General features: G+C 43.3%; 1 protein-coding gene across 1 annotated transcript; it reads left to right on the top strand.

Annotated features, from left to right (window-relative positions):
• The first annotated feature begins 13 nt into the window (after positions 1-13).
• On the top strand, positions 14-25,684 carry dgat1a (diacylglycerol O-acyltransferase 1a). Its single transcript, XM_072675306.1, has 17 exons — positions 14-327; positions 2,798-2,885; positions 12,273-12,313; positions 13,898-13,983; positions 14,674-14,726; positions 14,917-15,022; positions 15,777-15,905; positions 18,197-18,271; positions 19,150-19,253; positions 19,367-19,405; positions 19,505-19,546; positions 20,464-20,508; positions 20,609-20,721; positions 20,964-21,029; positions 21,720-21,807; positions 22,827-22,889; positions 22,992-25,684. Exons 1-17 carry the CDS (start codon positions 137-139, stop codon positions 23,151-23,153), a joined length of 1,491 nt encoding a protein of 496 aa, XP_072531407.1. The 5' UTR covers positions 14-136; the 3' UTR covers positions 23,154-25,684.

Raw genomic sequence — 25,684 nt, 5'->3', positions numbered from 1 at the left:
CTCTCTCTCTCTCTCTCTCTCTCTCCCTCTGATGCTCTCGCAGATGTAAAGATCAGCTCAGTGAGCGGCGGCGCGCCTGTATAAGACACGGCTGCTGTCCTGCCATGTGTCGCTCCGCATTAACGTAAAGGGAATCATGGGCGACCGGAATGAGCGAGGCCCCGCCACGCGCCGAAGGAGAACCACCATCTCCGGAGAGGCAACGGGGGCGAGCGCCAGGCAGGCGAACGGGGGCAAAGCGGGCAGCCACGGACAGGGAGAACAGGACGCGCCGGGGTCAGCGCGCAAACACAAGGGCAGTAACGATGGCCTTAAGGACAGACTCAGGTAAGGCAGTGTATCATTCTCTCCGGGTTTGGGGACGGGGGGGTGTAAATGTGCGCAGGCTGCTGTCATGATGGCAGACGGGGGGCTACAGGTAGCACAGCTCCCCTCTGGTCTGACAGAGATGTGAGAATCCTAATAGGAAAGCATGCAGGTGTTATGGAGCATCAGCTAATATGCTACAGTGTGTTATATGATTTTAATTTTAAATTATTTAAATTATTTTATTTAATATAATATAATAATAATAATAATAATAATAATATATTAATTTGGCAATAATATATATAAAAATGTGGCAAAGGCAATGACACAATAATACATTTTTCATTATTTATTATTATATATTTTTAAATGTTTTATAAGTTCAGAAAAATAAATAGCTCCAGAAAAAAAAACTTGGCAGCTCCACAACATGCAGCAGATGGACTCCGCTGTACTGAAGTTACTGAAGGACAGTCAGGTGTGTGGTGGTAATCTGACATTACACCTCACTTTAAAGTGTGCTGTTTAAAAAGTGCTTTAAAACACTTTAAAGAGTTATTTACATTTAAGGCATTTAGCAGACGCTCTTATCCCTCTTATCCATCTAGTTTAATTAGATCTCTAATCGTAGACTCTACTAAACACTACTAAGTCAATATGGAGACCATAACACTCTACTCTTCACCCAAGTACTCTCTGAAGAGGAGGGTCTTCAGTCTGGGTTTGAAGACAGTGAGCGACTCTGCTGTTCGGACACCCAGGGGAAGCTCGTTCCACCACTTCGGTGCCAGGACAGAAAAAAGCCTGGACGCTTGTCTTCCGTGGATCTTAATGGATGGCGGGTCGAGCAGAGCCGTACTTGAAGCTCAAAGGGCTCTTGGTGCAGATCGGCTTTTGACCACTGCCATTAAGTACTGAGGGGCTGGTCCGTTTGTGGCTTTGTAGGTCAGTCATTTGTCAGTTGCCTAAATAGACTTTAAAAGGCCTTTCTCTCGTCCTTTAGAGTCGCACTACAAAATCTAATCGGCATTAAAGTCTGTCTCCACTTCTTTACTTTCTACAAGTGGAAAAAGTTCAGAGCTAAACATTCTCGGTTGTGTCCCCTAACGACAAGAGACCGTCCGGCTCTCGCAGTTAAGAATCAGTGGACAGTGTGGTGAAAAAAATCTAACATTTCATGATGTGCAATATTCCTCCCAAAATATTGGGACACCTGCTCCTTCATTGTTTCTCCTATAATCAAGGGTCTTAAAAAAAGTCCATCCTGCTTTTGTTGGAGTAACTGTCTGTAATTGTCCAGTGGGAAAGGCTTTCTGCTAAATTTTGAAGCAGATTTGATTGCATTGAGCCACAAGAGCGTTACTGAGGTCAGGATGTTGAATGTTCGCCACCTCACCTCACCTCACCTCACCTCATCCCCAACTCCCCAGCTCATCCCGAAGGAATTGGACGGAGCCGCCACAGTTCCACTGCTCCACAGCTCGATGCTGGCACGGTGCCAACAGGTTCATGTTTACCTACAGCAGAGAGTCCTATTGTACGGGCAGTACTTCCCTACAGGGAGAAGTGTGTACAGGGACACGACTGTGTCAGCAATGGGTGCGACTTAAAGTAGCTGAATGCATTCCTTAGAAGGTGCGTCCACACACATTTGGACATGTAGTGTAGAAGCAAGAAAATAGCCTGAAAGTCCTTGCATAGGTTATTCAGTACATGGGTATACTTGTGGCCTCCCCATTCACTAGTGCCCTTCTTGCACAGGTATGATGAATGACTGTTAACCTTCAATAACCTCATCTCAGAGCTGCGGGGAGTGTTCTTGTTGTATTTATGGTGTGGTTATGTCCGGGAATCCTGATTAACCAGAGTGATTAGACCTTCTGGACAGGTGATCTCCTATTGTATTGTGAGACCAATTGTGAGACCTATTACCAATTGCCTAGTCATCTGTTGAATAAGGTCAGGCACTTTAAGGGGGTGAATATGTATACAATCACTTCTTTTACATTATAGATTTTTAAAATTATATATTGACCATTTATAAAAGCAATAGAATAAGAAAATATCCAAGGGGTGATTTGTTTATTATTCTAATGAATTATAATCAGTTATAGCTGGCCAAAATCAGTGCAGTTGAATGTATGAATTAATGTATGCCCCCCATTTGACCAAAGGCTGACCTTCTGTTGGCATATCACTGAGCTGCAGTGCTTCAACAACATCATGACGCTTCTTAGAGTTTTCACAACGCAGATGGCCTTGCTTTTCCTAACAGGATTTCTTCATCAATAAACTTCAAACTGCATTGCAGGCGTTTCGACACCAGCCCTCCCTGCGCTAAGTGCTCTCCACTCTGCTGATTGTTCAAGGTTCTAGGTGGTCTGTAATGAATTGTGATTCAGCTCAAGGACATGGTTGCTTCCTGTATTATCTCTAATAATAATGAGTATCCCTGGTGGTAATCACTCTTTCCTTGCTGCTCTTTCAGCTGCCATCGGCTACAGGAGTCCCTGCTCAGCTCAGAGAGTGGCTATAGCAACTACAGGGGGATCCTCAACTGGTGTGTGGTCATGCTGGTAAGAACTTGTTTGCAAAAAATGCACCATGGCTTGTTCAGATTGTTTCTTTAAAAATGTCTGACACTAAATTTTGTGGAGAGGACAGAGGTGAGGAGACGGAAAATTCGATCCAGCAAGTGGAAATCCAGGCGCTCTGTTATAGATGTATTGCTGTAGAACAGAGCTTGGTCCTTGAGTGTTACTGCTCCTCAGGAAGCCTTGTAAGTGTGCAGCAATTACTGTTATTTTATTATACTAATGAATTCAATCACATTAGGTAATTAGAAAGGGATAGCAAACCCTAGCACTAGCCCTGGCCCTAAACTCAACCCTAACCCTAAACCCTAACTCTAGCACTAGCCCTAACCCTAACGCCTATCCTTCATCCTAGCCATAGCCCTTATTCTCAACCCAACCCTAATTCCTAACTCTAGAGCTAGTCCTAACCCTTATCCTTAACCCTAGCCATAGCCCTTACTCTCATTCCAACCCTAATCCCTAACTCTAGCGCTATTCCTAACCCTAACCCTTATCCTTCATCCTAGCCATAGCCCTTACTCTCATTCCAACCCTAATCCCTAACTCTAGCGCTATTCCTAACCCTAACCCTTATCCTTCATCCTAGCCATAGCCCTTACTCTCATTCAGACCCTAATCCCTAACTCTAGCGCTAGTCCTAACCCTAACCCTTATCCTTCATCCTAGCCATAGCCCTTACTCTCATTCAGACCCAACTCCCTAACTCTAGCGCTAGTCCTAACCATAACCCTTATCCTTCATCCTAGCCATAGCCCTTACTCTCATTCAGACCCTAATCCCTAACTCTAGTGCTAGCCCTAACAATAACCTCAAACCAAACCCTAACCTCATCCTAATCCGTAGCCATAGCCCTTACCCTAACCCTAACCCCAACCCTAGCCTTAACCCTAACCATAACCTTTTACCTCTTATATCTAGCCTTTACCCTAACCCCAGTCCTAGCCTTAAACCCAACCTTGACCTTTTACCCTAAACTTAGCCCTAGCCCTAACCCTAACCCAACCCTAACCCCAACTCCTAACCCGACCCTAACCATAGCCTTAAAATTAACCCTAAGCTTTTAACCCTAACCGTAGCCCTAGCCCCAACCCCAATTCTTAACCCAACCCCCTCTTTTCAACTCACTCACTCTACCCCAGGTTTTGTTTTAACTGCCTGGGCAGCTCTTCTGCAGCTTTCTGGACCTGAATTTTTCATCTCTACTGAAGACTCTTCCATTAAGGAAGAGCGTATACAGGAGTGTTGTTGACCGACCAATTAATCAGCTTTCCAAACATAATATGTAATTGCATCGTGGACAACGTTCTACACTTCTTGTAGCACTGACCCAGTTTATCTGCCATTAACTCGGCATAAGCAATAATTCCCTGTACAGTGCTGAAGCCTGGCTGCAAACTGACAGTGGCCTGCGTCACTGAAGGTCAAATGTTGCTTGTGTGTCAGGCTTTTATTGCACAGGGAAGTATTCCCTAATCCCGTAGTCGCTCTGCACTGCACATTCTTTTGTGAGTTCCCTGCTCTACCATGATAGCTTCATTGAAATAAGACCATGCATGTGGTCATTGTGGACCCTGCATGTGGTCATTCTAACGCTACAGTCTAGCTCTCCCTGCTATCTGATGCTTACTGTGGGCATGACATTGTTTTTCAGGCATCACTCAGGGCAAACAATAGTTATTTTTATCTGTCCTATTCTCCTGCCACCTTGATGAATCCTGGAGTCCCTCCACCTGGCAGAGCAGAGCTATGGGCTTTATGGAAACACACACACTGTTCTACACTAAGAGCAAATTGTGAACAGGTGCTCTTGTAGATATATTGCTGTAGAACAGTGCTTGGTCCTCGAGTACATGGCTACTTTTGTGTTTTTCCTTCTTAAATACGTTCAATTTACACATATGAAGCATTAGTAACCCTTACAGGTGTGCAGTAATTACTGTTATTTTAGTACCCTAATCCTAACCCCTAAACCCAAACTTAACACTAACTCTAACCTTAACCATAGCCCTGACCATAGCCCTAGCCCTAACCGCTAACTCTGATCCTATCCCTAGCCATAACCCCAACTCTAGCCCTAACCCTAACCTTAACCTTAACGTGAACCCTAGCCCTAGCCTTAGCCCTAACCCTAACCCAAACCCCTAACCTTAACCTAAGCCCTAACCCAAACCCCTAACCTTAACCTTAGCCCTAATACTAAACTCTAATCTTAACCATACCCTATGTAGCCGTAGTACTAACCCTTACCACAAACCTTGCCGTAGCCCTAACCCTGACCTTGTACTTAGCGCTAACCCTAGCCCCTGGTATTGAACTTTCTAGGGAAGTTCAATACCACAAATATTGAACTTTCCTAGAAATCACTGCGACCTTCACTCAATTTCCTGTCCCTCCAGGGGCTCATATAATCAGCTGTACTTCAGATAATGAAGTAACTGAACAGCCCGCAAAGAAACAGCTCAGCAAATGACCATAAATTATCACTGAGCCCACCCCAGATGCAGTTAATCAGCCAGCGTCTACCGTTAAAAGCCAAAGAACATACATCAGCAAACGTCAGATGTCAAACTCCTTTAGGAGGATGTTGGGCCTCCGGTGTTACAACTGGGGGCCACTAAATTGTTTGATGCTGGGGTTCTTCAAGATCAGGAAAGGGGGAAGCTGCAATAGATTTCACAAAAGGAACTAATTCGTCCTTCACATCCATCAAACACTGTTCCAGGGACTCTCAAACAACACACATTAGCATGGAGGAACCTTAGCATCACACTCGGTCCAAAGGTACAGGCTGACACATGGGCACTTTCTTACCACGTTATATGCCTTTATATTTGAGTATGATTACAGACAGATGAACATCTGTGACGCTGTGCAATGTCCAGATCACAGGACTGATTACGATTGTACGATAATCAGCGTTTTGAAAGCAGTTCAGTTAATCCTGCAGTTAATCCTACAATCATAAAAGCTTCATAGAATCTGAATATGGTTTGCATAGGGACAAAACTAATTTGCAAGGTTTTAGCATTTTCCTATGTGGTTCCAAGGCTGTGTTACAAAACGTGCCACTGCTTGTTCTCTTGACCTCTTCAGACTGCAAACAGCATTCTTGGTTAGAGCCAGAAGCTCCATCAAGTCATCAGGAACCATTGATGAACCCTTTCACTCACCTAATTCAGTACATGAACTTTGCTTAGGCTCCTTGACTCTCCACATGACCCCTTACTGAGATACAAGAGTGGTGCAACGTTGCTCTGCTCAGACGGGACAAGAACATGAGCTCTATTGTGAAAGCAATGGCTTGGATGACGCTAAAGTTTCTTGTCGTTATTACACTCTCACACTCAAGTGTTTAAAATAGCCAACTTTCATTCCTCTTTCTCTTTCTCTCACATCCTCCCATCAGAGTAGCCTTAACTAGGCGTAGAGAAAGTTTAGAGAGGGTGTTCTGGCTACTATATCAAACTACTAACTACTAGGTTAAACTACTAGGTGTCATTTACTAGGTTGCAAGTAGAAGAAATCAGCCAGGAATATACTTGGGTACACTCAGTCATACCCAAGAATATTGGCACCCCTGTACGTCTCTCAGAAATTGAGAGATCTGTGGAAAGATCTCAAAACAGCTGCTGGGAGAAGGCATCCTTCAAATCTGGAGGAGATGGCAAAAGAAGAGTAGTCCAAAATTCTAATGCATAGGTGTAAGAGCTCTAAACATACAGGGGGTATGTAGCACCTATAGCACTAGCCTAAACCCTAACCTCTATTCCCAAACCTAACACTTAACCCTAACCTCTGTCCTCAAACTTAAGCCCTAGCACCAACCCCAACCCTAACCCTAACCATAGCCCCATCCCCATCCCCATCCCCAGCCCTAGCCCTAGCCCTAGCCCTAGCCCTAGCCCTAGCCCCAGCCCCAGCCCCAGCCTCAGCCTCAGCCTCAGCCTCAGCCTCAGCCTCAGCCTCAGCCCCAGCCCCAGCCCTAGCCCCAGCCCCAGCCTCAGCCTCAGCCTCAGCCTCAGCCTCAGCCCCAGCCCCAGCCCCAGCTCCAACCCCTTTCTGTGAGTCTTTGAAAGTTAACACATTAACTTCTTGTTTCACCCAGACAGTCATAGAGGAAGTCACACAACTCCATATCTGTAAAAAGTCTCTCAGAGCTGATCTAGGATCAGTTCACCCCTCTCCAAATAGTTTTTGCATATCAAAACCTTAGAACTCATAATAATTAAGCTTTAAGAGTACAAAAGTTCGAACAGTTTTATTATGACCATGATGAAACTTTCTCAGACCCACTATCTGGTGTCTTCTCCACTCACATCATAGCCTTTCCCCCACTCTCTCACCCACTGACCTCTGACACACCATAAACAGCATGGGCCTCCTGTTGGCACACACCCACGGGGAGTCATTTGGCCTGTCCGCTGTGGCAACCTTCTAAACACCCTGTCCATGTCACTCTGAGCATGGTTCCTGTGCTCCTGACTGTCACAGCTTTATCTTTTCAGTAATGGCTGAAGTTACTATACTGTTGAAATGCTAGGAATCAGTTGATATATTGGCATTAATATTGAATATCGATGCTGTCCACTGAAAAATGGTGACTTTACAGGAGAAGGCAAAAACTGTCCAAACTCTGAATGCAAGTCAATGTAAAATAAGAGTTTATTCCAAGTAATTTAGAGCATTTATATTGGTTTAGTCATCCAGAACTATTCGCACAGTGTACACGGCAGTTTATGCACCTTATTGTGTAATGAGCCTTGGAGTGTTAAGTTAATTAAGCAGTAAATTGTGTAAGCGTTAGCATGTTCAGTCTGTTTCCACACATCCACATACCCAATAACAGGGATTTTATGGGTAATTTATTAAATATGATGTTAAAGCCAGATTTTCACAGAAATACCTGTTTATTGTAAGTCAGTTCAAATCCAAAGGTGAGAAGAGTGAGAGATAAAGACTAAAGAGAGATAGCAACCAGCGTCTCTCTCTCTCTCTATCTCTCTCTCTCCCTCCCTCTACACATGACAGCAAGATAGAGAGAGACCACAGAGGAAAGGAGGAGGAGGACTGGGGGGGCAAACAAGACTACAGTTACTTTAGCAATACTCCTAAACCACTACAGTTCCCAAAACACCATGCAAAGCCAAAGGCTTACAGCTTAAGGTTTCCGGTTGGATGTGCACCTGTGAAATGGCTGTATTTGCTCTAATACATTGTCTAGCCCCTGTAGAGAAGTATTGCCAATAGAATAGGACTCTCTTGAGCCGATGAACCTATTGACACCATGTCTAATGCTAAGCGAGGCCTAAAAGCCCCCAGCGTTGAGCTGTGGAGCAGTGGAACTGTGTTCTCTGGAATGATGGTTGGTGCTCCATCCAGTACTTTTGGGATGAGTTGGGAATAATGAGGTGGAGAACACATCTCAGCAATTCTCCTCCAAAATCTAGTAGAAAGCCTCCTTTTTCTGAACAGTACAGACAGTTACCCCAGTAAAAGCAGTATAAACTCTTTTTTAATACCCTTGATTTCGAGTGAAACAATGAATGTGCACGTGTCCCAATACTTTTGCCACATAGTGTTATAAAATAAGGTTAAGCCTATATCTGCACAAAGGGTGGTTTTATATTGAAAACACCGATTCCACACTTTTGAATGGTGATTCCCGAAGTTCCAAGCAGTGCAGTGCAACAGGCCGTCCTTCCTCCGAGACGGCTCTTGGAGCTTTGCATGCTAATCAGAACGTAAACGTTTTCTGAGGATTACTTTAATGGTCGTTTGGAAGTGCCACACGTCTCTAAAAATAAACAGCCATTTCCCCTGAAGAGGAGCGGCAGCGGCGTTTTTGGAACAGCAATTTTGGAGCCAATATTAATCCGACCTTTGAAACAAGATCCCTCTGATCTCCTCCTCTGGATTCTCTTTTTTTCCCCCCTCTTCTTTTTCTCATCGTAGTCCTTCAGAACGTCCCAGAATGCTTTGTGCCTCTGTAATGAATAATTATGGATGTTAAGTGGGAAACTGCTGGGGTGGGGAGATTTCAGAGGAGGAGGGTAGAGCTCGTGGAGAATGGGTGTTCCTCAGTGGGATCATTAGAGCTGTGCAGCGAAGAAAAGCCAAGCCAATGAGTGTGCGCTTTCTTTTCTTAGCAAAGAAAAGGGACAAAAGTATTGGGACACCTGTTTATTAGTCATAGTTTCTTCCCAAATCACAATGAGGATATATTAAAAAAGAGTTAATCCTGTAACTGTCTCTACTGTCCAGGGAAGAAGGCTTTCTGCTAGATTTTGGATGAGGATTGCTGTGAGGATTTGACTGCATACAGCAACAAGAGCATTAGTGAGGTCAGAATGTTGGATGATCACCACCCCACCTAATCATCCCCATCTCCCCAACTCATCCCAAAAGTACTGGATGAAGCACCATCCATCATTCCAGAGAACACAGTTCCTCCACTGCTCCACAGCTCAATGCTGGGGGGGCTTTAACCCCTCCAGCCCACACCTGGCATTAGGCATGGTGCCAATATGTACATGTTTATCTGCTCCATAGAGTCCTATTCTATTGCCAGTCGTTGCAAGTACTTCTCTACAGGGACTCTCCTCCTCCGGTCAGCCCCTCTCCACTTGGCCTTTTTAAGCCTTACTTCCATATAATCCCCAAGTAGCCATTGTGTTTAGCCTTGGAAGCCTTCCAGGTGTGGACAGGGTGTACAGACATTTTGGGACCTAAATCTTAATGAGTTAGCAGCTTTCCAGTTCCATTCTGAGGGACCTGAACCCATCCTTTAATGTGCATCAGAGCCCTTTGAGCCAAGACAAGACAACCATATTTACCATTGGCGTTGGACACTGATGGAATTTGGCCTCTGCTTCCGCCTCACACAGTGCAAACACACATACACACTAGTGATCAGTGGAGCACGCCTGGGAAGCACAGAGGGTGAAGGGCCTTGCTTAAGGGCCCAACAGTGGCTGAGCTCAGGTATTGAGCCCACAACCCTGTCATCAATAGCCCAGTCCTGAACCACCACTACCCCATAATAAGCTCTGTATGAAGGCACACATTTCATGACCACATGACTTCAATAGTTGTTTCATTGTAGTTACTGAATAATAAACCTTAATAACTCTGTAAGAAGCTTTGGGTTGAAGGGTTTCCAACAAGCCTTATTAAATGATGCAAGCTTTCCATCTGTAAAGTACAACCTTGTCATATTACATGTCAGCTGGAAATGAAGCAAATGAAGAGAATTCGCTCTAATAGGAGTAGGAATTGTCTCACTATTACTATCGTATTACTATAAGCCCATAATAACAGGAACCTATTATCAGCACTGTACTGCCTAAAGCCTCTAGGTAATCACCACGGCATGGAAGTGTGAAAACATCAGTTCGTGTATCGAGGTCAGGCTGAGGTTGGGCACCATGCCCAGCACCCAGTTACGCAAACGGCTGCTGCAATTGTAAATGCATCACACACACACATACACACACATCTTCCCTTTTCTTCAACTGCTTCTTGCATCAGGTTTCTTGGTGTTCTTTTTTTGATGATCGCACTTGAAGGTGAAAAATTACAATTCACACACTTTCCCTCGTAACCTCGATCCACCGAGACAAGTAAGAGACTCTTTGCTGCCGGTTAGTGAGGCATCACTCTGAAGGACTTTTTGATAGCTGTCAAGGATAACACATTGCTATGTAGAACCATGGCAAGCTTCTTCAACTCTCTGGAGTCTAAGGGCATTTTCTCAATGTCTGCATGTCTTCTTCAACACCCCTTTTAAAGGGACTTGCATAGTAGATAGAACTCACATGCCTTGTATCAAAATGTTCAAAACAGTCTCAGCGCTCTCTATAAGGACAGCCCATGTGACCTAGAGCACTGTGTGAAGAGATACTCTGACCCTAAACCCAAAAAATATAAGTCTGTTTTTTGAAGTTCTTCATATTTCCTGTGAAATCATACCTTTACTCATGTGAACGAGTTGTTTTGGTGTTTGAAATGGGTTTACCAGAGACTCAGCTTCACAAAAGCAGTGGCATAATTAATAAAATAGTATAGAAATGGTGAGAGGCTGAAGATTCTGAGCGTCCATTGGTCAGTTTCACACAAAAACATTGACGGACACACGAATCTGCCAGTTAGCACGACAAGAGGCAGAGACGTCTATCTCGACTCGTCTTCGAAGCCTCATAACTCTGATTTTAAGTCATGTACGATCTTGTAATGAGATACAAGTACTTCAGAGTTAGGACTCCAGAGGGTTAAAGACTTTTACACTGTAGTTAAAGACAGGCCAACTTATCGTGATGCAGTAACTGATTGCAGAGCGTTTATTGAGTTAACGCAACATAGTCTATTCCAAACGTTCTCCTAATTCAATCAAAACACAATTTTTACTTCTACATCTCAGTTTGGTAAACAGTACAGTGTTGTGTTGAGCTTCAAAAACATAAGCAAATGAGCTGCAGCTGAAACTGATCAAATACTGTGTAAGATGTTTAGGTGTTGATTGGATTTGAACTAATAATCTCCTGTGTTTCGTCAAGCAGGCAGTTAGACAGTTGTGCCACTCTAGAGCTGTGAAACCATGTACATGTCTGTGTCCAGGAAAGAAGGGAAAGGTACTCAGAACTGTGTTTTTATGAATTGAGATTTCACAACTCTAGACCGGCCCTACAGTCTAACTGCCTACTAATTTAAGTGTGAGGATCATAAGTTCAGATGCCAGGGATGCAAGGTATCAGCACTATATTGTCAAAAGCCTCTCAATCTGGGGATGTCATGTGATAGGGGAGTCCAAATCTTTGGATGCAAAAAAACAGTACACAAATTGAGGGGGAGGAGCCACAGACTAAACATCTTACCCAATATTGAATCAGTTTCAGCTGCAACTCATTTACTGATGTTTTTGAGGCTCAGCTCAAAAGCAGAAGTAAAAAAAAGCAAAGTTCAGTTGACTAAACTAAGTTGAGTTAACTCAACTAACTTTTTACAACATGGTTGATTGATTGGATGTAAAGTAAGAGGTCAGTTGTGTAAATACAGGCTATTGCATTAATTTGACTTTGCAAAGGGCAGCTCATCCGGCCATGCTTTGTTTCTTTAGTAGAAATGTGTGATGATGTTTTCTGAGATTACCATTTTTACCTTAACTGCCGCCGTTATCAGGCTGTGGTTGCATTCATTGATAAGGTAGCCAGGTGTTTTGTAGAAGACTTTGAAGACTTTGATCCCTGTGTAGTTCCACCCTGTGAGATGATCTAGGCAGGTCTGGAGCATGTGATAAACAGTGATAATCTTGAAGGGAAGAAAAACAAGTCATTAACCAACTGACACTGACTTTTCTTCTGTCTGTTGTAGGTTTTGTCCAACGCACGCCTTTTCCTGGAGAATCTTATAAAGTAAGTGTGCAGATTCCCTTCACATTCTGAACTTGGCAGCAGGTTCTGTAGGGGGTCCCAGCTTCTGCATTTGGTCTGTGTGCACGGGCATCAGCCTTGACATCTACAGATATGTACAGTGGCATGCAAATGTTTAGGCATCTCTGGTCACAATTGTGTTCTGTTCCCATAAATAGTTAAAGAAGTAGAAGATGGACGGAACTCCAAAAGACAAAGGATGATAAGAAATGTGGAGAATGTGGACTCCTTTATAGTTGATAACTTTTACCAAGATCATGGACCTCAATTTGTTTCTTAATTAGTTAGCCTGCCATTAGCAGCCAGAGCCAGAGAGAGCATAATTTGCTCTTCTCTCTCCAGGTGGGTAGATGGCTCTCTCCTCGCATCACTTCAGTGTGATTCTGGCCAGCACTCACATTATAGCTGAGTACCCGGCGCTTTCCTCCAAGCACGTTGGTGGCCCAGTGATGTTAAGACGATGGCTGGTTTCACATGTGCAGAGGAGGCATGTGTCAGTCCTCACCCTCCCAGTGTTGGGAGCACTACATGGGATAGGGGGAGAGTACTGACAAGTGGGTTGGGTAAGTAAATATTTGGGTAAATTGGGTAGAAAGTAAATAAATTAATTAAAAAGATGTTATTTAGGGCTATGACTTCTTCACAGTCATGGTTAGGCAAGGCCAAGTGATGCATATGTCTTTATATATAGCTTTATAAATACTTGTCCCCCAACAATCAGCAGCCATGACCAAGCTGTGATGCTCACAAAGCAGGAGAAAGCTATTAGAATATTGCAAAGTGTTTCTCGGTTTGTAATGTTATTTAGGAATGGCAGTTAACAGGAACGGTGGAGGTCTGAAAGACCAAGAAAACGTTCTGAGAGAAGGGCTTGTACAATTACAAGGGCAAATCAGAATCCCCATCTCTGCACTGTTCTACTGTGCAGCGAAGAGTCATCAGAAGAAAACCTTTGCTGCATTCTCACCACTAAATTCAGCATCAGCAGTTTTCCAAGGAACATGTATATAAGTCTGATGCAGTTTGGGGAAAAAAAAGGCCCTGTTAGCTGATGCAGTTAAAATAGGCTAAAAGTTGGTTTTTGGTTGTTTTTAAAGTAATAAAGATAATCTGGCTTAAATCATTAAATGAAATGTGTCACCTTTCATTTAATGCCTTTTAAAAATCAGGTCGACAGGGTGCCCAAACATTTGCATGTCACTTTGCCACTTGATATCTAAACTTTGATATCTAAATCATCAATTTATCCTGCCAGCCCAACCTAAACCTGCACGTTTCTCAGAGCAAGTCATATGCATACTTCTTCACAGGCTCACTTTCCAACGAATGCAAAAGAAACTGCTAAGGTTAGATAAGCAGTCCAACTTCCCACCACAACGTGCTCGTCAGGAAGTGACTGTGCAAGCTCTGGCATATATCTGTACATGCATGTGCTTTCTATTGCAAATAGCAGTGGACTGCATTTGCAGGTTCAGGAGGACTGTTTGATTAAGGAATTGGATTTGATTAGCTATTGATTAGCAGTTCAGTTCCTCTGTCTCTTTTTTTTTGCCTTCAACTCTACAGATATGGGATACTGGTTGACCCTATCCAGGTAGTCTCCCTCTTCTTAAAGGACCCGTACAGCTGGCCTGCTCCATGCCTCGTCATCGGTAATGCTGCAGGACACCACTGGCCAATTGGCCACTTGACCTGAAATGTGATGCAGAAAATTTAGTTTTTACATAATTGTCATTAAGAAAACTTGCCCTACATTGAATGTCTGTGTTGAAAAAAGTGTGTAAACCCTTGCTTTCAGTAGTGCTGGCTTTCTTTTTACTATCTGGCTATGCACACGGTTCTTGTCTTCAGTGTTTACCTGATGTTGAACCCATGAACATTGACATTGCTCAATGTAAAAGAGGCCTGTATGTCCTTAGATGTACTTTGGACTTGCCATAATAATATTGGCCTTGCTTTTGGAGGGATTTTAGCTGGAAGACCACTCCTTGAGAGAGTAAAGGTGGTTCTGAATGCCCTATATATTGTATATCATCTGCCTCTCAGTGGACTGGTGGAGGGTCTTCAGCAATCTCCTTTATTCAAGGCATGATCTACTACAATAACCTGTGTGTGTGTGTGTGTGTGTGTGTGTGTGGTGAAAACCAGACTTTGAGCTTAGCTATTACTTTCAAGTTACATTTTTTTCAGTATATCAGTAAAATCAAACTAGGTCCAGTAGGGAGCTACAGCTGCCTAATGAACACCCACCCTCTCCATACAGCATTCAGCTTGCTTGCCCCCTGGGCTTAACACATCATGATGTTATGAAGTGTGTCTGATTTGTGGGTTTGCTCTTGCAGCGTCCAACGTGTTCATAATGGCAGCTCTGTACACGGAGCGGAGGCTGGCTGTGGTGAGTGTCACACTATAATCACAAAGACCAATAGAGACCTCTGTGAAACCCAGCGTGAAACCTATCTACTGTGTGGTTCTCATTGAATGCCGTTATCGTATTATCGTGGTCATAGCTTTAGTGAGACGTAACCTCCTGAGAGGACGTATCAAGTCTTGACATCTTTTTTTTTTGTGCCGGTGTCTTTCAGGGCACCATCTCAGAGGGTACTGGAACATTCCTTCATTGTGTCAATCTTGTTGCCGTTTTGTGCTTTCCCTCAGCCACCGTCCTGACAGTGAGCTCCATGACCCCAGGTAGGAGCTCCATTCACAGCAGCTCACACACTGTCTACCGATACTGTTCCACATTCTGTTTTAGCACAGTGACATTGTATCAAATTCAACTTGACTAAAGTATTTGGACATCTGCTCAACCATTTTTCATCAAGGGAATAATTGTCTGTACTGTCCAGGGAAGAAGGCTTTCTACTAGATAGGTTTAGGAGCATCGCTGTGAGGATTTGATTGCATTCAGCGACAAGAACGTTAGGCCGTGAGGTCAGGTTGTTGGATTATTTTTATCTCACCTCACCCCCAACTCCCCAGCTCATCCCACAAGTATTGGATGGATCCAGAGAACACTTTCCTCCACAGCTCCACAGCTCAATGCTGGGGGGCTTTATACCCCTGTATCCCACGCCTGACATTAGGCAGCATGGTGTTAATAGGTTCATGTTTACCTGCTCCAGAGAGTCCTAATGTTCTATTCTATTGGCAATACTTCTCTACAGGGATTAGAAAAGCTGTGTCAGCAATGGGTGCGACTTCATTAGAAGGGGTGTCCACAAACATTTGGACATATAGCGTCTATTGATGGATTGAAAGTTTAGAGTGTGTCAGACTTTTCCAAACCTGGCCAGTCTCCAGGCGCCCCCTAGTGGTTGAAAATGTTTCTTTTTGACCTGGCCAATGTAAATACATGTAGATAAGGGAGGAAACAAGAGTTTAACGGGTTAAATGATCCCTTGGTTCTTGTTTAGAAGTAATCTGTGTCTGGTGTGTGTTTTAGTGGGTGGGGTCTTCGCACTGGGGGTGTACACCGTCATCTTCCTGAAGCTCTACTCCTATAAGGACGTCAACAAGTGGTGCAGGGAGACAAGGCAGGCCAGAGCCCGCACACTGTCCCGCTCTAACTCCTGTGAGTACAACCATGCTTCCACAGAGCACCGTGCAAGGCTTTTGACTGTTTCTTCTCAAATAAGCCAGAAAACACCTGCTTATATACAATCTGTAGGTTTGTCCACTCCTGGTCAAAATTTCTGTTACTATGAATTATGAAGAAATCTCCAAACAGAATTTTGGACAGCAATAACAGTCTGTTATTGTTTGTGCTGTTACGGAGTGGAGAAAAGGAAAGGAGCACCATAAAAAAAAGTTTGGGTACCTCTCAGATTTGAGATCTGACCTTTATTAGCTTGTTAGAGCTATTGCTTGTTCACAATCATGGTTAGAGAATACCAGATGATGCCAATTTGATAGCTTTAAAAAAATACTCTGATTCCTGACTGTGGAGAGGTGGTGTACTGTTCTACTGTGCAGCAACACCTGCGCTAATATGAACTTCTTGGAATAGAACAGATCAGAAGAAAACCTTTCCTGCATCCTCACCACAAAACTCACCATTTACATTTTCTGTAGAAACAGCTAAACAAGCCTGATGTATTGTGGGAACAGGTGAAGTTATATTGAATCTTTTTGGACCGAATGAGCTAAGGTACATTTGGGGGGAAAAGCATATCACGAAAAAAGAACACCTTTCCAACTGTTAAGCACGGGGTGAGTCGATCATGCTGAGTTTGTGCAGCAGCCAGTGGCATGGGGAAACTTTCATTGGTAATGGGAAGGATAGACGTGATTAAACATCTGCAAATTCTGGAAGCAGACAAACACCACCCACACCATCACACACCCACTAAAGGTGGATGGCAAACCTCAAAATACACAATGGACCACCTCAAGAGCTGCCAATGAAGGTTTTTCATGGCCCTCACAGCCCCCTGAGCTAAACACTATTAAAAAAAAAAACCTGTGCACCAGAAACCTGTAGACCTTAAAATAGCAGAGCAGCAAGGCAGCCCAGGGATATCACAGACATAGAAGCCAGGGGGTGCTACTGATTATGCAGGCTGTCCAAACTGCAAAAGTAATCTTGCTTCAAATATTTAAGATACATTTAATATTTAATTTAGTGATATTTAAGACCTTTAACTTGTTTAATTATTGAGCAGGGGTGCCCAAACCTTTGCATGCCTATGTAGCTAAGCAAGGAGCTCTGTGCTCTGTGTACTCCTCAGAAACGGTCTGTGGAGTAAAAGGCTGTCACGCTGAAGTGGATAAGTGACACTGCTTTTAATGGCTGACCTGTCATGCATTAACAAGAGGCAGACTGGAGTGTGACTTAATGAGGCTTTTGTCTCCATTCACCACGTCTGAAATGCTGAGTGTGTGTGTGTGTGTGTGTGTGTGTGTGTGTGTGTAACCTGGCCACCATTGCTTTTGTTTACTGTTAGAGGCTTTTAGTGTTTGAATAATTAAACACTCCTTCCTGAGTAAACTGAATGAACAAACACACACACACACACACACACACACACACACACACTCACACCCTGCATGCATTCCACTCTCGCTGTTTGCCGTGGTGCTGGAGACGAACTTGACCTCCTATCCCTTTATAATGCTGCCACCTGCTGGTGAGCTTGTTCCGGAGTGCTGTGTTTAAGGTGACTATTGATAAATGCATAGAGTGTACAGTAGGGGTGGTAATCTCTCGACAGTGCATTGGGATTCTTTTAGAAACAGTTGCAAAAAGACTAAATAGACTGGACTAATTATGAAATCCATTAAAACATTTTTTACATGTAAAATAGTCTGGGAATTTTATTTTGGCCAGACAAATGAATGCATACTGTATTTAATATTATTTTAATCGATTAATGCAGGGATGGGAAGAGCACATCTTTTTAAACAGGCTGTTTTTGCTGTCAGAACAGCAGTACACAGCGCCTTTCAGAAACAAGTCCTGTGGACTGATGTAGTTAAAAGTTCATGAAAAGAACACCTTTCCAACTGTTAAACATGAGGGTGGGTCGCTCATGCCTTATGCTTATGTTGCAGCCAGTGGCACAAGGACAATTATAGAAAAATTAAAAGACTTAATAGTTGAATATGACTGGATATTTATAAAATAGGCCAATATAGACAGTTAAAACATGCTTTTTTACATGTAAAATAGCCTGGGAAAATTATTTTGGGCAGAAAAATGAATACATAGTCTACACCATGTTAAAGGTCCTTTACAAAAATGGTTCTTCTGTGTCATCACACTTATATTTTTAGGAGTGTAGAGTTAAATGTAAACAGATTGTTATACCTGTGGGTTATATTGGATCTCTGCTCTGCTAATCTACAGTATGTGTCCCACTGCAGGTCCGTCTGTCCACAGGGCCAATGGCAGTGCAGTACACAGTCATGTGACCTACCCAGGCAATCTCACCCACAGAGGTATTACTGCTGCATCTCTCTACACTGTACAGCCTCAGGGGTACTGTGCAACATTAGCACCACCTGCGTAATATTGAGTAGGTCCCCCTGGTGTCGCCACAACACATCTGAGCATTTGAGGCATGGATTGGTGTCTGGGGCCTAGACCGATGCTTTAAGTCCTGTAAGTTGTGAGGTGGGGCCTTCTCCGGTTATCCTTTCCTGGGCCGCTTTGAGTAGGGACTTATCACTGTATATGGAGAACACCCCAGGAGACCTGCCTGATGTTTTGGAGATGTTCCAACCCAGGCATCTAGCCATCACAATATGGTCTTTTTGGTGTTTTGCACTTCACCCGTCAGTGGTGCTAATGTTATGGCTGATCAGTGTGTATCGTAGAAGCAGTAAAAGTTTGGACACACCTGATTAAATGTGTTTTTAATCCAAAAGTCTTTTAAAGAAAAAGTATCCCAGGTGGCTTCTCATAAAGCTGCTTGAGAGAATACCAAACGTGTACAGCAAATAAAGACTAAATTATATTTACGAGAAGATGTGTCCACCTTTTGAGCTTTTGTAAAATGTGTCTGTGGCCCAACACCATCAGCCAGAACATTAAAACCACCTGCCTAATATTACGAAGGCTCCCATCATGCCACCAAACAGCTCTGGCCTTTTGAGGCATGGACTCCACAAGACATCTGAAGGCGTCCTGTGGTATCGGCCATAAAGACCTTAGCCTTGATGGATCGCATGACCCAAACCAAAAGAACGTTGAGTGGATGTTTCTATTAAAGAAACATCTGTGTAAATGACATTTAGACATGCCAGGTGTGTTAGGTGTGTGCAGTAGGTTCTCGTGTTCTGCTCATGTGCTGTTGCGTTTCTCTGTTTCCCTTTAGATATGTACTACTTTATCTTCGCCCCAACACTGTGCTACGAGCTCAACTTCCCTCGATCTCCGCGGATACGGAAGCGCTTTCTGCTCAGGAGGCTGTTAGAGATGGTGAGCGTTTCAGTCACACAGCAAACCAGTCTTGAGCGACTGTATTTCATTCAATCAGTACATCAGTTTGTTAGCTTATTCATTAAGCTGGTCCTCTTTTGGTACTTTTGCAGCTCTTTTTGATGCAGTTACAAGTTGGATTGATACAGCAGGTGTGTATGGCTGCAGAGACAAATTATTCTCTTTACTTTCTTTGGAAAAAATGTGTTTTCAAACTGTGTGTTAATTCAAATTCTCTCTTTATTTTCCAGTGGATGGTGCCCACCGTTCAGAACTCCATGAAGCCTTTTCAGGTAAAAGTCGTATTATGCTTATCTGCTGTGCTGTTGGGCCATGATTGTCACTCAGGGCAGACTCTGGGCTGCCTAACCGAACTCGACCTCAACAGATGATGAAATCCAGGAGAAACCTGCTTGGCTTGATAGGCAGCTCCACACTCAGTTTTGGGAGAAAACAGACAGCCAAAAGCTGTTTAAAGGGTCCGCATCATAGTTGGGGTGGTGGGGGAGTTGGGGTGGTGATCATCCAACATCCTGACCTCACTAATACTTCTGTGGCTGAATGCAATCGAATCCTCACGGCAATGCTCCTCCAAAATCCATCCAGTAGAAAGCCATGTTCCCTGGACAGTAGAGACAGTTACTCCAGCATAAGCAGGCTGTACTCTTTTTTTAATGTCCTTGATTTCTGAAGAAATGTGAATGAATGAGCAGGTGTCCCAATACTTTTGTCCATATAACGTTCTATACATAGTCACTGCCATACAAACACATGGTATCTCCATTTTTGCTGTTTTTCACTTTTTGACAGATTTTGAATCTGGATGTTATTCTTTATGTTTTGCCAGAATTTCATGATGTATGGACCAATAGAAATGCTCCAAAATGCCATGGAATAAAATCTTTTTACATTGACTTCCATTGAAAGTTCAGAAGGTTTTTTCCTTCTCCTGTAAATTGCCATTTTTAGGGAGTTTTTGCATCGTAGCAACGATAGTTTTCCCAACCCTGATACTAGAGCACCCCACTCTTTGCATTTTTAGTGTTTTCCCTGCTTCCTTCCTATGAGCTAATAACAAACCCTTCCTGAGCAGAAGTAGGTGTGTTAGAGCTGACAAATACTCAAAATGTGTAGGATGGGGGTTCTCCAAAATCATGGTTAAGCTTTATGGATTTATATGGATACGACTTGTTCCTCTCTCTTGTGACAGAACATGGACTTGTCCCGGATGGTGGAGCGCCTCCTGAAGCTTGCTGTGAGTACTCCCAAGAGCCCTATCGCTGAAAAGTGACGTGTTCATTTTTTTTCCTCGGGCCTGGTAGCACTGGCGCTGACCTCTGCATCTTCTCCTGTAGGTGCCCAATCACATGATATGGCTCATCTTTTTCTACTGGTTTTTCCATTCCTCCATGAACTTCGTCGCTGAGCTGATGCAGTTTGGAGATCGGGAGTTTTATAGAGACTGGTGGTGAGCTTATTCATTATCTGCTGTTGGGGTGGGCAGGGGTGTGATGAGGTTTGCGGAGATCATATAAGGCAAGGTTCTAGAGGCTCTAGAGCACTAGGTTATTGATCAATAACAAAGTTGGGGGTTCAATGTCCTGATAAACTTAGCTGCCACTTTTGAGCCCTTGAGTAAATAAAAGACATAATGACCTGCATAAGCGTCTGCTGCCTGCCTGTAGTCTCAGCTGTTTCTTGCATTTGCAGGAACTCAGAAACAGTCCCCTATTTCTGGGCAAACTGGAACATCCCTGTTCACAAATGGTGCCTCCGGTAAGTCTGAGGTCTGAATGTTAATGTACAAGCTGTAACTCCTGTGTTTTTGGGCCTGTTTAAGATACACTATATGGACAAAAGTATTGGGACACCTTTTCATGCATTGTTTCTTCTGAAATCAAGGGTGTTAAAAAGAGTTTACCCTGCTTTTGTTGGAGTACCTGTCTCTACTGTCCAGGGAAGAAGCTTTCTACTAGATTTTGGAGGAGCATTGCTGTGAGGATTGACTGATTGCATTTAGCGACATGAGTATTAGATGATCACCACTCATCCTCATCCCCAACTCCGGAACATACCCAAAACTATTTTGAATGGAGCACCAACCATCATTGCAGAGAGCACAGTTCCACTGTTCCACAGCTCAATGGATTTATGCCCCTCTAGCCCACGGCTGGCATTAGGCAGCACGGTGCCAATAGGTTTATGTTTATCTGCTCCAGAGAGTCCTATTCTATTGACAGTACTTCTCTACAGGGACTAGACAAGCTGTGTGTGTGTGCATGCATTTGCACATCTGTGTGAACAATAAGTGGAACCTAAAGTAACTGAATGCATTCGTTAGAAGGGGTGTCCACAAACATTTGGACATATAGTGCATGTTAACATGGGAACTAATGAACAGTCCCATTTGCTTCAGTTTCTCATTTCTATTGTAATATGTTCATTTATTTTTGTCATTCTGTTCAGACACTTTTATAAGCCCATGCTGAGGAGAGGTGTGAACAAGCTGGCGGCCCAGATGGCCGTGTTCCTGGTCTCCGCGTTCTTTCATGAGGTCAGGAAGGACACCACGTTGTGCTAAATGTGCCAAAATGTCCATTTTATTAGACATGTCATACCATGTCAGGCAGTTGATGGTGTATAGAGAGAACACTGACCAGAGCAGACAAGCGTTTGATTGTTGGGTGAATCTAGAACGTTCTCCCCTCATTTGTTCTACTCCTCTAGTACTCTGGTTGATATGACAGTTCTTTTATCCTGAACAGCAGCAAACATTAGATTACGGAGATTCAGGAACGCAGTGAGATGCTTACATTTTTCTGCACCGTTATCAGTTGTAACCTCCACAAAACAACTGACAAGTTGACCAGAGTTTCTCCAGATAGGTAGATGGCGCTGTCCCGCCCCCTACTCTTTACTCTTAAGCAATGTTGGCCGGCACAGGTGTTAGTTAGCTATTGCGGTGGAGCTGGGGACCCCGCGCTTCCCCCCAAGCGTTTCAGCTGCCCGTCTGGTTTCACATGTATCGGTGAAGGTGTGTGGTAAGAGCCATGCCGCTTTGCCATCAGCGCCCGGAGTCCGAGAGAGCACAATTGGCCATGCTCTCCTCCCTCATCACTCTTAAAGCGATGTTGGCCGACACAGGCATCTGTTAGATGGTGAGGCGGAGCTGCCTTTACATGTATCGGAGGAGGCGTGTTAAGTCCTTACCCTCCTAGTGTCGGGAGCATTGCAAGTGCTAGGGGGAGCTAGAGATTGTATTATTACTGTATTAGTTTGTTCGGGTTTGGCTGTGCTTGTCTGGTTGGTGTTCTCTGGTTCTCTGTCTGCTACACCAATGCTACAGTGGTCCTATAGCTCTAGTGCAAAACCAAAGAAACACATTTTGCAGACCAACAACATGCAACATGTGGCATATCCTATAAACCCTATCCGTTTGATTAAATTGATTAAACACTTGGTTTGATGACTACTGACATAGGCACTAAACCTTTCAGTCTAGTACTAGCTCAGACTGTCCAAAGAACGTTTTCCGATCTTCACAGCCTGATTTCTTTCATCTCTTTGATCCAGTACCTTGTGAGCATTCCACTGAAGATGTTCCGGCTCTGGGCGTTCATGGGAATGATGGCCCAGGTCAGGCTAAGCCCCCCCTTCGAGTTTATCATTACACTTATTACCCATGGGTCAGCTAGTTGTGCTCTATATGCGTCTTATGACCTTTTTTCCCTGTTGCAGATTCCTCTTGCCTTATTCGTGGGCCGGTACTTGAGGGGCAACTACGGCAACGCGGCAGTCTGGATCTCCTTGATCATTGGTCAGCCGATTGCCGTGTTGATGTACGTCCATGACTACTACGTGCTTCATTATGGAGGCGTGTCAGAGGGCGGGTCAGTCTGACTTCGCAATAAGCAAAAACTGGACGTAGAAAAAAACAACCTATTTTTAAAGGAAAATTTACAGAAGATTTTTTAGGGATATTTTTACCCAAACCAAAAGCAACAACAGTAAAAGAACCACAGTGTCATTGCCAGCAACAGACCGGTCCTCGCCCAATGCACTTTATAAGCGCAGAGAGAGAGAGAGAATGTGCAGCGGTCCTGAAACACTGCCCAGCCAAAGCCACACAGCATTGCAATGCCTTTTTACATGTTTCCTACTTGAACTTCTCGCACTACGATGATCAATGCAAACATTTACCGTGTGTACGTTGCCAAAAATGTGATGCCATTGTCTTTTAGTTGTTGTCTTCTGAGTGGCTTTCAGTTTCTTGAACATTTTGAACGCAGGTTTGCGTTTTGCTTGTTTAGCAAAAAGCCTCTTTAGTTTTTGCACTTTATCAGAAATGCTCATACGGAAATCTGCTATACGGTGTATATATTATAAAGGATTGGGTATATATTTCAAAATGTATGACCCTATATGTTGTATGGATGTAAGTATTGTGTATTATACATTTTTGATTGGTAGGAAAAATACATACAGTGCCAGTCAAAAGTTCAGACACACCTGGTTGAATGTGTGATGATCGTCCTCTTGGTTTTCAAAAAAGAGGACACTGGGGGCACATGGGTATCCACAGTAGTTAGGATAGCATGGCTGAGGGTTCAAGTGGTGGGGGTTTCAAGTAGGCCTGAGTCGTAGGTGTGCATTAATGTACATTAATATGCTGTAGCTACATGATTTGGGAGGTATTTCCATCAGGGCTGGCTCAGCCTTTATGGGGCCCTAAGCAGATTTTCATTTGGGGCACCTCATACCACCACCTCAGCACCAGCTGCTTCATCATTCCATAGGGTACACTGTGTGTGTAACATACCCACTATCATTAGCATTATCTGCATTTGCCCAAAGGAGGCAGCAGCCAACAGCAGGAATTGATTAACCTAGTATTGGTGTGGTAACTATGAATTCATTGTATAGTTCAATGTTATTAAAAAAAAGTATAATATATATATATAATTTGGTGCTGGCAGTTAACCCAAACATTCGTAACTCCCCCTAGCACTAGCTATTGCCCTGACACTAGGAGGGTAAGGACTTAACACATGTCTCCTCCAAAACATGTTCTGAGGCTCCACCACACCAGCTAAGAAACACCTGTGCCGGCCAACATCGCTTAAAAGTGATGAGTGCAGAAAGCGCCATCTACCAGCCAATTGTGCTCTCTCAGACTGTATGGGACTGTATATGTGCATATAGCTACTAGTATTAATATCTACTCATATTTCAGTACATATATGTAGAACACTTGTCACGGCCCGGCAAAAACCTCACATCTCCCCATGAACATTTGTCCAGTCTGTCACTTTCTGACGTCATTTGAAGCAGGTGTTCTTTACACTGTGTCCAAATCCTACTGATGAACGGACCAATAGAAATGCTCCAAAATGGCTTGGAATAAAATTAGAGGTTTTTAAGGGGCTGCGAGGAATTTTCTATATCATATATATAATATTATATTAAATATAGTATATTGTTAGATATGTGTTACACATATGTTTTTATATGTTTTCTAATTGAAAATGGCCATATATGTTGCATATATTTGTATGTGACAAATATACGTTGGATATGAGGTCATTTCCATATATTCCAATATGCATGACATATTTTTTAAATTTGTAAATTGCCATATATCAGATTTCCGTATGGGTACATGCAGGTTGCTAGGCTCTAACCAGGATTTTTTAAGGATTTAAATAGCTTTAACTTGACTTATCATCCACTATTATTTTGCAGATTATATATCAATTAATTATGATTTAAGAATATATATAAATACATATTGTTGTATTGAAAGGATACCAGTGAATGTGTCACTGCACCAAGTGATTGAGCTTCAGCATTTCAGTTTTCTGTTAACTTCAGCACACTCTATTTGCAGAACAGCGTCCGTTGCTATTTTACATCATCTGTGTTTTCCTGTGCCTCAAACAGTAATCAGATCACATGCTATAGTTTGGAAAGTTCACTCAGGCCTCCCAAGATGTTGCCAAATGTAACATTTGTGCCCTAAATTGCGCACAGTATTGGAATACTTGGCAACAGTCTACCGTTTTTAGACACTGCGTTAAATTCTTTCCTACAGTTCAGTAAACTATTATTGATTACTATTCAACGCAGGGTGCAGTGAAGTGTTTCCGTGTATATTCTAAACGTTTCTGATTGATTTGATACAGAACTGGTTTCATAAGACGTTTTTTACCAGGGGAAGAGTTGACAATCTCTCGCCGTAGGAGCGTTGTGAAGACAACTTTGCCCGCAGCATGTACAAAATGACGTTGGACACATGAAAAATCAGTGTTTGCACAAATAAGCCTCTGTGAAATTAGACTCGCAATCAAAGCTGCAGTGCTACATTCCTATCAGTGCGCTGAGACTCCATTGTGGCAGCTCAAGTTCCATTCAAATAAAACCTTTCAAACCAA

The sequence above is a fragment of the Salminus brasiliensis genome, chromosome 3 (assembly GCF_030463535.1).
Source record: "Salminus brasiliensis chromosome 3, fSalBra1.hap2, whole genome shotgun sequence".
Taxonomy (NCBI): Eukaryota; Metazoa; Chordata; class Actinopteri; order Characiformes; family Bryconidae; genus Salminus; species Salminus brasiliensis.
Note: the sequence above shows the minus strand (reverse complement) of the source record. Positions and strands in the feature narration are given on the sequence as shown.

Coding starts and splice junctions, on each gene's coding strand:
- dgat1a (XM_072675306.1), top strand. CDS start 137: ATGGGCGACCGGAATGAGCGAGGCCCCGCCACGCGCCGAAGGAGAACC. Junction 328..2,797: donor GGCCTTAAGGACAGACTCAG/GTAAGGCAGTGT, acceptor CTGCTCTTTCAG/CTGCCATCGGCTACAGGAGT. Junction 15,906..18,196: donor ACTGTCCCGCTCTAACTCCT/GTGAGTACAACC, acceptor GTCCCACTGCAG/GTCCGTCTGTCCACAGGGCC.